This window comes from Gadus chalcogrammus, chromosome 7 (genome assembly GCF_026213295.1).
Source record: "Gadus chalcogrammus isolate NIFS_2021 chromosome 7, NIFS_Gcha_1.0, whole genome shotgun sequence".
Lineage (NCBI taxonomy): Eukaryota > Metazoa > Chordata > Actinopteri > Gadiformes > Gadidae > Gadus > Gadus chalcogrammus.
In genome coordinates, this window is record NC_079418.1 from 14,526,813 (window position 1) to 14,539,505 (window position 12,693).

The window sequence follows — 12,693 nt, forward strand, 5'->3', positions numbered from 1 at the left end:
GGGGGGGGGAGGGGGGGGGGAAGAAACAATCCCCATTGGAGTTAAGATCGCATTGCTGCAGACAGTTCAGCAATAAACTCAACACTATCATCATCATCATCCTCTCCACCATCCTCATCATCCTCATCATCCTCGTCATCATCACCATCATCATCATCCTCATCCTCATCACCACAGCGCTGGCCCCAGTGGGAGGTGTGTGTACCTTGCGGTGTCTTTCTGTCAGTGGGCTATCTTCTAATAGTGAGTCTGCCGGGACAGTAGATGAATCATAAGAAGGGAGATGGTTACGCATAGTGCCCAGGCGGCGGGCCACACTACACCACATCTTATGCAAAAGCAGAGACAATTCAGCAGACGGCAGAGGCCCCCCCGCCCGCTCACCCCCCCTGCGGCCCTCGTACCTCCGTGAGGACCGTCGCAGCCTTCCCGCTCGGCCACGGAGAAGTCGGACGCGGATGAGGCGGGCTTCGGCCGTAGAGGCGTCCTGGTCAGGAGGGGTTCGGGACGCGAGGAGGAGGAGGAGGAGCTGGAGGGAGGAGGAGGAGGAGGAGGAGGAGGAGGAGGAGGAGGAGGGGGAAGACCTCCGCCTTGGTACATGGGGAGGAAGCGGCGGTGGTGTTGTACCCCCAGCGCGTCTGTCCTGGCCCCCGTCGGACCTCCATGGCGGGACGGGGGGGCGGCGGTGTCGCCGCGCCCAGACCCGGGCGTGGGGTCCTGGGGTTTGAACGGGCCGGGCCCCCAGCAGCTCCCCACCAGGGCGTGGCCCCCCTCCTCACACAGCGACAGGGCGGCCTCCACCGCCGCCGCGTCCAGCACCTCCGGGTGCTCCACCGTCTGGGGGGAGGAGCCACCGTCAGGGGGGAGGAGCCACCGTCAGGGGGGAGGAGCCACCGTCAGGGGCAAGGCTTCCTGTTACCTCGCTTCCTAGCTAGGGGCCTTGGTTACATTGGGAATTCCGAAGGTTGTTGGTTCTATCTAGGACTCTAAAACTGCTTTCTAGCAGCCTTGGCATAAGGTTTCATTTTTTTTTTTTGTTAAGGTTCTTTCTTTATTTCTTATCTAGGCCAATAGTCGGGTTTATTTGACCTTAATCCCAGTTGTAGTATTAAAGGGCTTCCCAGGCTCCCATTTGACACCCCTCACCCCTGCCCCTCTAAAAGGCAGGAACGTACCTCAGACCTGCTCTGTGAAAGGTTGGCATGAATCAATGTTTGATCTTAACCAGGAAGTACGCATGGGCTGTTGGAAAAATTGATGATGCCAGCTTTGGCACGACAGGTAGCCCCGGTAACGGTAAACATAAGCATCATCATAGCTAACGAGGCTGGCCTGACGTAACAAATGAACCACAGCAGAGTCTCTGGTGGCAGATACCTCCTCTAGTGTCTCGTGTGAAGGTCATCACCTTCTCCTCTATGATGGCGATGATGTCGCCCACTGTCTTCAGGTCCAGCTCGTCCCCCATGTAGGACCCGCCTACCTCCTCCTCTTCCTCCTCCTCCTCCTCCTCCATCTCCTGACTCACCACCGGGCCCCCGAACACATGCTGGTACCCATAGGGCCCCACGACCGCCAAACCACCTGCAGGACGCCAGGCAGGTTAAATGGTTAAAGACTGTTTCATTTGTGAACCAAGTACAGCCTCTATAGGCGTAGCTCTACTGTCATGGTGCCGGATATAGTGTTTTTTATGGAAGGCAGTGAGGACCAGGCCCGCCGCTCCCTATACGCAGAGTACGCAGAGTGCGTAGGGCACCAAGTACCTGAGGGGGCACCAAAAGGTTTGTAAAAAAAAAGACATTATTGAATTAAAAAAATATGTAAATTAGTTATGAAGAGGCCCACCGTTGTTTGTTCTTAATTGTATAACCTATCACTCAATTTCGGCAAATTAGATGTTTTTACCTAATATATAAAAAGGGGCTCCCCCCCCCCGCTCGCGTAGGGCACCAAAACGGCCAGCAGCGGCCCTGGTGAGCACAGTAGGGTGGCTTTGGTGATTGACCTCTAGTCTAACACCAATGGCTGCAGCATGCCCTGTCGTCATCTGACAGCAAGAGGCCCACAGCCCTGACCTGCTCCTTAATGACGAGCAACATAGCTCCCTGTCGGATGAAAGCCTCTGCCTGAGTTACACAGCAGGGGGTCGTTAGGTGGACAGGAAGCAGACCTGCGTTGGTTAGGACAGCGGGGTCCACAGGAAGTGGGTTGCCGGCATGGTGGGTTGCCATGGAGACCGAATCAGGAGCAGGCATGAAGCTGGGCGGAACAGAGGCCTGGCTGGGAGCGCATTCCAGGAGACGAGAGAGGGTGGGAGCGCCTGGGAGGGAGGTGTGTGTGTTCACACGCACACGCACACGCACACGCACACGCACACATACAAACACACGCAGGCACACACACGCACGGATGCATATTTAACAGCGCACACTCACACATGACACATAACCCAGTGTTGGCGAAGCACTTATTCAGGAATTCCTTTCTCCTACCACTTACCACCTCATTTAATACTACCTTAACACAGCCTGTATAGACCAGAACGACTAGATAGTTATCATCTATATATTTATCGTTAAATTACCTCATTATTCTATATATTATTATCGTTTCATATTTGCATTACTATAAACTCAGCAGACTATTAAACACAGACATGGAGCTGGTAGGAGTGCCTGGTGTCCTGAGTGGATAGGTCCGTGCCTGAGAGGCCCTGTACGGCTCAGACTGCCAATACCTACCTGTTGCCTGGGAGCCAGGTGGCGGGGGCGGGGCCAGCTGCAGGTCATGTGACCCCGTGACATGACCAGACGGCTCTCCCTCCCCAACCTTAAGACAGGAACACATTACATTCAAATGTTGTTGTTTTTTTTCTTTTTTCCAATAGGCTCTCTTTTGCTTCATTTTTTCTTTTCGCCCCCGCAAACTATGCACATGCAGGCCTACCGGTCTGGGGTTCCCGGGTAGAGCGCTGCCTTTCTTCAGCAGCTCAGAGAGCAGAGGGGAGGGGGGCGGGGTCGTCCTCTGGCCCAGCGGTTTCCTCAGAAGGGAATCTTCCAGGAGCACGGCCTGGCAGACATCTCCGTTGCTGGGCAGAGAAGACTCATAGGTCATGGTGGGCGGGAACCCGGGGGACACTAGGACCTACGGGAGGACAGGCAGGAGGCGGGTTGGCACGCGGGTCAGGTAGTCACAGTGAATATTGTTTTATCTAATGATTCTTCTATCATTAACATCGCCATTATATTTGACTGACCACAGTTTATTTTTTTTAGTGAACTAAGCCTGTCCCTAATATAACGTCGTATTAACAAATTTGGCAGACACTCTTAAACACTCTTGAACACTCAAGCCACATAACTGCTCCTGAATGACATGCATCTGACTTCACAAAGTCCCTTGGGATGAAAGTGTGAAGCCGTAATATCCTCTTTGAACGGACAGACTCACACTCCTGATGGGGCTGGGCTGGCCCTCGACGGTCAGGGCTCCATGGGGGGGCCCGTCGCTGGCGGGAGGCTCCAGGCTAGGGGAGGGGCCCTCTTGAGGACAGAGGGCCACGGTGCTGGCCCCTCTCCTCACTGCAGTCTTGGCCGTCTGACGAGCTGTCCACAGGGAGCCGTTACTTCAGCAAGTATCATCAGTAGTGTGTGTCAAATACGACTGCGTCACGGTCAAACAGACAGAGTTTATGTTGGGGTGTGATGTGAGGCAACATGTCTTCAATACCAAACGTTAGTCTTCCACCCACTGACTAGCCCGCATGGAGCATTCACAAGTTATTTGCCCGGGTTTCGAACTATTACTGCTGCACCTTAGTGCCTTTATTCCAATTAAAGGTGGCGACAGTAGCACAGGAGGTAGGGCGGGTTGACTCGTCATCGAGAAGGTTGCTAGTTCGATCCCCGGCTCCTCCTAGATGAGTGTCGAGGTGTCCCTGAGCAAGACACCTCACCCTGACTGCTCCTGATGAGCTGGCTGTCGCCCTGCATGGTTGACTCCGCCGTCGGTGTGTGAATGTGTGAATGAATGGAGGTGAGTCGCTTTGGATAAAAGCAACAGCAAAAGTAAATGTAAAGGTTTAGTTTGCATTCTGTGTTATACTGTTCACCCATTTTGGTCCCTTGGGTGTAGATTGTCTTATTTAAAGGAAAAGTCTAATGTTTCATGGTTTGTCTAATTCTGTATGTCTTCTCGTATGGACGCTGGTTGTGAGAACAGTGAAGAACGGCCATGTACCCTGATAGGAAGCGTCCGTGCTCTTCCTCTTCTCCTCTGCTTCCTCCTCCGTCTGTTTCCTCTTCCTGTAACGAGACACCATCTTTCTATTTGTAATGTCTGATGCTGTCCACTGAGCTTAAAGGGGACATATTATACCACCAGGTGTGAGTGTGATTAGCCTTACAAGCCGTTTCGAAAAATCTGCCCCTTATGACATCACTAGTGGGCGTGTCCACCTAGATCTGTGCTGGATAGATCAGTCTACCAGCCTACCCAGTGGACTGGAGTAAACGTTGCTCATCTATCCAGCACAGATCTAGGTGGACACGCCCACTAGTGATGTCATATGGGGCAGATTTTCGAAACGGCTTGTAAGGCTACACCTGGTGATATAATATGTCCCCTTTAAAGAAACAGGGATAACTGTGTTTTTCTGTGTATTAAGACAGACAACATGTTGTTTCTTACTCAGCGATCTCTCCCCACACCTCATCCACTCTGCAGTCAAGGTGTCCGGCGTGGATCAGCTGTGCCTCCTGTTTAAGCTTTCTGCAGATCGGAAAGACACATCTCCTGTTACTGTGGCTCAACTGACCTTGATGCTGTGGTTCAAAGGATGGTCATGGAGTCCTGACCTCCTCCACAAAACAGTGCCCTGTTTACTAGTAGGATTTAGTAGGAAGCAAATTGTGTGGTGTATGTACCTGAGACTCTACTGTAGCTGAGACTCTACTGTACCTGAGCCTCTACTGTACCTGACTCTACTGCACCTGAGCCTCTACTGTACCTGACTCTACTGTAGAAGAGACTCTACTGATCTGAGTCTCTACTGTACCTCAGATTCTACTGTACCTAAGACTCTTCTGACATGAGACTCTACTGACCTGAGACTCTACTGACCTGAGCCTCTACTGTACCTTAGCCTCTACTGTAGGTGAGACTCTACTGTACCTAATACTCTACTGACATGAGACTTTACTGTAGAAGATACACTACTGTACCTCAGACTCTACTGACCTGAGCCTGTACTGTACCTGAGACTCTACTGTACCTGAGACTCTACTGTACCTCAGACTCTACTGACCTGAGCCTGTACTGTACCTGAGACTCTACTGTACCTCAGACTCTACTGACCTGAGCCTGTACTGTAGCTGAGACTCTACTGTACCTCAAGACTCTACTGTAGCTCAGACTCTACTGTACCTGAGACTCTATTGACCTGAGACTCTACTGTACCTGTGCTCCTCCTGCGTCTCCCTGATCAGCCTCTTCAGCTCGTCGATGCGCTCGGCGGTGAGTCGGCGCACGATCACGTCCTCCACCGTCTCCACCACTTCTCCTCGCTCCCCGCGTTTCCGTCTGAGGAAGCAAGAGGCCAACGATGGAAACAATCACATCCTCCCTTGCTGTACCTTTTAATTCTTTGAACTAGTTCCAGGTCCGATGAGAAAACAGACTCATTATAGTTGGATATTTTGATGTTGCATGGCAAGCAAGTAAATAAGTGTTGCTTTAACCCAGCCATGGTCTGTTTACCTTTTTCTTTAAATGAAAACTTCAAAATAAGTGGGCTATACTTACTTTGGGGCTTCTGTCGATTCTAAGAGCTCTGAGTACTGGGAGGCACAGTGCTGTGGAAATAAAGGAGATATAGTTGTCTATTGCTATTTATTATAACATATAATAACAAGGATAAGGTGCAGGTTGCCATGGCTTCTTGAATACATTACATACAGTAGTGTTATGTAACAGTCGGTCCTGCTGCAGTGAATATATAGGGTTTGACATACTGTTTATGAACAGTGTTGTTGGGTCTGACAAATCAAATCCAGTAGGCCTACCTTTTGAGAGAACCAGTCCGGAGGTCTCCCCGGTTCTGCAAACGGTTTTATGGCCCGACTCACAGACACCCTGTGCAGGTATAAATCCATTGAAAAAAATGTCAGAAGTATTCAAACCTATTTATAATAATATATGCCTCAGTCACTGCAACTAAGCTTTTACCGATCGGTGTATGACGAATGATCGAATGCACTTCTAAAATGATGGTATATTTGTTCCTGCATTGATAGTGGGAGTAGCATTAGGATGTATAGCAATGTTCCAGTGGGACTTGTACCAGTTTTGGTCTCCGCTCTTCATGACAGAGGTGGCCAGACACAGCTTCTCCCTGAGGGACCAGGGCTCCGTGGGCGCCGCGGTCAGCATCTTGTGTTCTGTTCATCAGAAACAAAACATGCACACAAATCAATGAGCGGTTTATTTCTGCGATCTGCGGTTTACGGTTTAGGACATGAATCGATATGTACCATATTATAAGGTTGACTTACTGTGATCTAGTGTTGCTAAACTGTTAGCTAAGTCTCAACTATTGGGTAATAACGAAGATGATCGAATAAAGCCCGTTTTAGTAGCATTAGCTTTAGCACCAAGTACAAAGCATTTGATTCATGTCGCTGAGTAAAGGGCGATTACTACTCGGCTATTTACGTCGTATGATAGACACACACACGCACACGCACAGTCTGTCGTACAGAATACGGCTCATGATGACAGCAACACAGATGCCTGGTGTCTCTTTTTGGCGAGAACTTGGCAAAGCAAAGACGGGGGTGTTCAACCATCAACCATCCGGATTGCAATCATCGTTTTGTATTTCTGCATTTGAATCTTACTTACTTCCAAGCCCGCTCGCCATCTTCGTATCATCATCATCACTCCGACCTCCCACCACTCATCCTCGCAGGCAGATATATATTCACCCCCAAAAGTAAATTCACGTTTGCATATTTATTAGTAAGCGATGCATCGCATTGAATAATGTAACATGCAACAGGGGCTACATGATGTCAGATGGGAGTCGGAACACCGTTGCAAGTGATACGTCCTTGTTGTTTTTTGTCTTCCCACATGGAAATCCCGGCTCATCTGCACACACACACAAATACACACACACACACACACACACACACACACACACACACACACACACACACACACACACACACACACACACACACACACACACACACACACACACACACACACACACACACACACACACACACACACAGCTTGCTGGGGTGTGGAAGTGGGAATTTGCTCAAACGGGAGAATATTCTCACAAAATGAAGGTAATTCAAAAAAGGAAAAAGAAAAGTTATGAATATCTTATTTTTTCTAATATTTACCTGACTAGGGAAGTATTTTGACTGGCAAATAAGTTATAAAATTGGATGAAACGATTTAGGTTATTTTTTACTTTGAGCAGAGCCCGGGGACACGCCCACTTCTGGTCATTGTCCATGGAAGTCTGTGATCGGCTGACATGATGTCAATGTAGTCATACACAACTATACCCTACTACTGTGATGATGACCAAACTTGATAAATAACAGGATAACGCTTTACAATAAGGTTACATCCCTAACCCTTAACATAGCCCTTGTGAATACACTATTAGCCTACCTTTGTTAAAACCGTGAGAAAACATGGACCCCAATATTACTAGAGCGTTATTCATTTATTGTTAGTCAATGCTTATAACTGAAATAACTATTGATGATAGATGGTTAATGAATTTACCCAATTACTGTAAACACTGCAATAACAATAATTGCAAATACCATCTTCATAATCATCATCATCATCATCATGATCATCATCATAGCTTAATCATCAACTTCTATAAATAAGTACATATAACTACACATGAGTTATTTTGTTGTGAAAGACATCCGGAGACATAAACCGGTTGGTTTAACTCTGAGGGTGGAGTATCTTGTTTCGGTTGGACCAATGCCTGTTATACAAGAATCAAACTGAAAATATAGATCAAAAAGCTCTTCAACAAAGAGTAAGGGCAAACTAGAGTCAATAAGGCCTCAAGCAGTACATTCCATCTCTGAAAATAATGTTAGTCCAGTATTTTTCAACGTAACTGCAAAAAATACTTTTCCTCAAACAATAGAGCCCACATTCTTGCAAGCACTTCTACTAACTGATAACGTCATTAAGGAAGCAGCCGTGGCTCCCCTTTTAACTTCTACTAACTGGTAACGTCATTAAGGAAGCAAACTTAGCTCCCCTTTAACTTCTACTAACTGGTACCGTCATTAAGGAAGCAGCCTTAGCTCTCCTTTACTGTAACTTCCCCCTTATAAATAAGCCAGGGCTACGGGGGAGGAATGCTAATGAGGAAACTGACATTAAGCTTCACAACGAGGCCACTTGCCTCCCCGCTGGCATCTGGAAACACACCCAACACCCGCCACACTGGAGGAACCACCTGCACCGCGAGGCATGCCGTGCAGCTTCGCCGCACAAACACACAATAATAACACAAAGATATGATGGATAGACAGATGGACAGAGAGGTCGGTATGTTGGAAGGTAGGTCGATGGATGAAATCAATGGATGAGACAAACAAATGAACAGAAAGACAGACAGACGGATGGATCAACAGAGAGTCATGCAGATAGGACAGTTCCTAGGTCGGTGGATAGATAGACAGAGAGAGAGACAGACAGACAGACAGACAGACAGACAGACAGACAGACAGACAGACAGACAGACAGACAGACAGACAGACAGATAGACAGATAGATAGATAGATAGATAGATAGATAGATAGATCGGTAGGTAGAATCAACAGAAAGCAGATTAGCATTCAAATCCTTTAGTTAGACTCCACACAACACCACAATAGAATCTATCTGTTGTGACGGTTATATCGCTCTGTGTGTTTGAAACAACACAAAAAGGAGAAGTGAAAAACAGTTTGTGGTTCAGTCCCATGAGAGAGGATGGTGCCACCGCTGGTTGAAACAGTATCACGGTGCAGTCAGGTGGTTGTGGAGACAAACACCTGAACCACAAGCTTACACTGCAGCATGTTATACACGCTTTAGTACCTCGTAGAATCCATGCTGATTTATTTTTAATAATTCATTAGGCCTTATTGCCCACTATCCCTGCACACACACACACACACACACACACACACACACACACACACACACACACACACACACACACACACACACACACACACACACACACACACACACACACTAACACACACACACACACACACACACACACACACGTTGACATCACACACACAGCCTGTCGCCCTGGCGTTCATCCTTTGGTGCAGGAGGTCACACACAGGCACACACACACACACACACACACACACACACACACACACACACGCGCACACACACACACACACACACACACACACACACACACACACACACACACACACACACACACACACACACACACACACACACACACACACACACACACACACACACACACACAGACACACACACAGACAAACACACACCGAGCCCTCCTCCTCTCCATTGGTGGCTCATCTGGCTTCACCTGGAGCTCGGGATGGGTCGAGGGACCTAGCCACACGACGGACGCATGTGTGAGTGAGGAGCAGTGTGCGTTTGCTGTCAGTCTTGTGGTAAGTGATGACAACGATGATTTCACTCATCCTATTTACATTTGTTATTTCGATAAGTAGACAATGTTCCCTTCGTTTGGTTGTTTCATATGAAGTCTTTTAGATGGATGCTGGTTTTTATCCCTGGGGTGTAAGATTGGCAGCTTAATTGAAAACTTAATGTTTTAAATATAGTTTTTATGGACAAATGACATGAATCCAATAATGACTTTGATCATTTATTATTGAGTTTAGATGCATTATCAATTCTAGTTGATTGAGGCTCTGTACCGGTTTGTGAAAGCTGACTGATGTAGAGCTATCTATCCCAGAATCTGTGTGTTCATATTTCACGGGCAGCTATGCACAGTTATTATATTCACAGGTCATATTTGATATTAATATAGTTTAGTTTAAAGTTTGAAATTATAGTCCAGATTATGCAAAACTGCCCAGGGACATCTAAACAGTCTTTGTTTTATCATCCTTCTTCTGTCACGGTGGATTCATTCCACAAACTATGGGAGAAAAGTGTGACAGAGCAAAATGTAACAGAGGATAATTGCTAGGTGTATTTACCTTCTAGCATCTCCCCCACCCCCCTCCCCCGGGGAAATCTGCTTCAGCCAGCCCCTCCTTCCCCTCCCTGTCTCCCTCCCTCCCTCCCTCCCTCCCTCCCTCCCTCCCTCCCTCCCCTCCCTCCCTCCCTCCCTCCCCTCAGAGACCCCGCACACCACTTCCAGCTGAGACCTAAAGAGCAGAAATAACAAGCAAACTGAAACATGCTCCCAGCGCTACGACATCGCCCCCGTAAACACTTGTTGGCACTCTTTGTCTTCTGTAGAGTATGGCTCAGTATAGCTAAGTAGAGGAGAGTAACGAATGGTATAGTATGGTATAGTATAGTTTAGAGGAGAGTATAGTATGGTATAGTATAGTTTAGAGGAGAGTATAGTATGGTATAGTATAGTTTAGTAGAGGAGAGTAACGAATGGTATAGTATAATATGGTATAGTATAGTATGGTATAGTATAGTTTAGTAGAGGAGAGTAACTTATGGTATAGTATAATATGGTATAGTATAGTATGGTATAGTATAGTTTAGTAGAGGAGAGTATCGTATGGTATAGTATAGTATGGTATAGTATAGTTTAGTAGAGGAGAGTATCGTATGGTATAGTATAGTATGGTATAGTATAGTTTAGAGGAGAGTATCGTATGGTATAGTATATTATGGCTCAGTATAGTTTAGTAGAGGAGAGTAACGTATGGTATGGTATAGTATAGTTTAGTAGAGGAGATTAACGTATAGTATAGTATGGTACAGCATAGTTCAGTAGAGGAGAATATCATATGGTAGAGTATAGTATAGTATGGTACAGTATAGTTTAGTTGAGTATTGTATGGTAGAGTATAGTATGCTATAGTATGGTACAGCATCGTTTAGTAGCAGAGAGTATGGAAGTGTTTAGTATAGTATAGTATGGTATGGTACAGTATAGTTTCTTAGAGGAGAGTATGATATGGTACAGTATAGTATAGTATGGTATGGTATAGTATGGTATAGTATAGTATGTACAGCATAGTTTAGTAGAGGAGAGTATCGTATGGTAGAGTATAGCATAGTATGGTACAGCATAGTTTAGTAGAGGAGAGTATCATATGGTAGAGTATAGTATAGTATGGTACAGTATAGTTTAGTAGAGTATTGTATGGTAGAGTATAGTATACTATAGTATGGTACAGCATCGTTTAGTAGCAGAGAGTATGGTAAGTGTTTTGTATGGTATAGTATGGTATGGTACAGTATAGTTGGTTAAAGCAAAATGTGCCAGGTTGTTATCGGCCTGTGGCCATGACGTGTGGTGCTCAGTTTCATAATCTATCTGGCCCATTGTCTAAGGTCACGCCAACTCTGTGAGGGCAAGTAAAGATGTGTGTGGGATATCTTCACATGTTGTATAAAGCATACTGTAGTGTAGTTTAGTGCACTATAGTATAGTAGACTAGATTAAAATGTGGTGTTAGCATAGTACGATACTATAGTATAGTACAGATGTGCCTTAAAAAGGTACATACAAATATATAGTGTATATATATAAAGATATATAGATCTGGTATTGTATATGTGTGTATCAATCCCCACTCATCCTCTGTTTGTTCTGTAGGTGGAGCCCTCTCAGCATGTCCAATAACATGGCTAAGATCGCAGACGCCCGTAAGACAGTTGAACAACTGAAACTGGAGGTCAATATTGAGAGAATGATGGTGAGTATCAGCGTCCTGCCGTTCAAACGCTCTTAAATACTAAGGTCAATATTTATCTATGAATCACATTACAGGACAATCATTGGGTTAAAGGAGGGAATAATAATATTTTTTAAATGTTTGCAACATTTCTTAATGCCAATACCTCATACCCTCATTCACGAATGCAACCGCACCACACCTCCACACTCACCAACTCACTCACCCCTCTACACACACCCTCACCACATCACACACACTCAACACACCACACCCACTCCCACTCCCCCCTCCACCACACACATACTCACCCCTCCACACTCACCCCCAACACACACACGCTCACCAACTCACACACATTCCTACTCAACCTTCCACTCACACACTCCCACTCATCCCTCCACACACACATACTCACCAACTCTCCCACACACACCACCTCAAACACAATCACCACCTCACACACACTCACCACCACACACACACTCATCCCCACACACACACACACACACACTCACCCCCTCCCACCAGATATCCAAAGCGGCGGCTGAGCTGATGGCGTACTGCGAGGGCAACGCTAAGGACGACCCCCTGGTCAACCCCATGGCCTCGGCCGAAAACCCCTTCAGAGAGAAGAAGCTCTTCTGTGCCATCCTCTAGCCTTCCTCGACCCCCCCCCCAGCCCCCAGTCTTTGTCACCCTAGGCTCCACACGCACCTTTGTCTTCATCACCTATCTGGATCCCCACGCCCACCCA

The 12,693-nt window shown here is 46.9% G+C and overlaps 2 protein-coding genes across 2 annotated transcripts in view; one reads left to right on the plus strand and one right to left on the minus strand.

Moving 5' to 3' along the window:
* LOC130385988 (bromodomain-containing protein 8-like) overlaps positions 1-7,127 on the minus strand; it is a gene marked incomplete at its 3' end in the record, with an annotated part of 10,259 nt that extends 3,132 nt beyond the window's left edge. Inside the window, exons 1-14 of the mRNA XM_056594776.1 lie at positions 6,904-7,127; positions 6,344-6,440; positions 6,066-6,135; positions 5,806-5,855; positions 5,461-5,583; positions 4,693-4,773; positions 4,243-4,307; positions 3,454-3,608; positions 2,950-3,147; positions 2,745-2,832; positions 2,174-2,323; positions 1,409-1,584; positions 599-837; positions 385-487 (exon numbers count right to left, since the gene is read on the minus strand). Of these exons, the coding sequence (XP_056450751.1) occupies positions 385-487; positions 599-837; positions 1,409-1,584; positions 2,174-2,323; positions 2,745-2,832; positions 2,950-3,147; positions 3,454-3,608; positions 4,243-4,307; positions 4,693-4,773; positions 5,461-5,583; positions 5,806-5,855; positions 6,066-6,135; positions 6,344-6,440; positions 6,904-6,922 (1,614 nt within the window). The remainder of the gene's footprint in view (positions 1-384; positions 488-598; positions 838-1,408; positions 1,585-2,173; positions 2,324-2,744; positions 2,833-2,949; positions 3,148-3,453; positions 3,609-4,242; positions 4,308-4,692; positions 4,774-5,460; positions 5,584-5,805; positions 5,856-6,065; positions 6,136-6,343; positions 6,441-6,903) is intronic.
* Positions 7,128-9,654: 2,527 nt separating this feature from the next.
* Positions 9,655-12,596, plus strand: LOC130385347 (guanine nucleotide-binding protein G(I)/G(S)/G(O) subunit gamma-8-like). The gene is made up of 3 exons (XM_056593815.1): positions 9,655-9,710; positions 11,858-11,957; positions 12,468-12,596. Exons 2-3 carry the CDS (start codon positions 11,874-11,876, stop codon positions 12,594-12,596), a joined length of 213 nt encoding a protein of 70 aa, XP_056449790.1. The 5' UTR covers positions 9,655-9,710; positions 11,858-11,873.
* Positions 12,597-12,693: the final 97 nt, after the last annotated feature.

Excerpts from the sequence above, each read along its gene's own strand:
- LOC130385347 (XM_056593815.1), top strand. The coding sequence starts at position 11,874 with ATGTCCAATAACATGGCTAAGATCGCAGACGCCCGTAAGACAGTTGAA. Across the intron at positions 11,958-12,467 it reads TCAATATTGAGAGAATGATG|ATATCCAAAGCGGCGGCTGA; the intron begins GTGAGTATCAGC and ends CCCTCCCACCAG.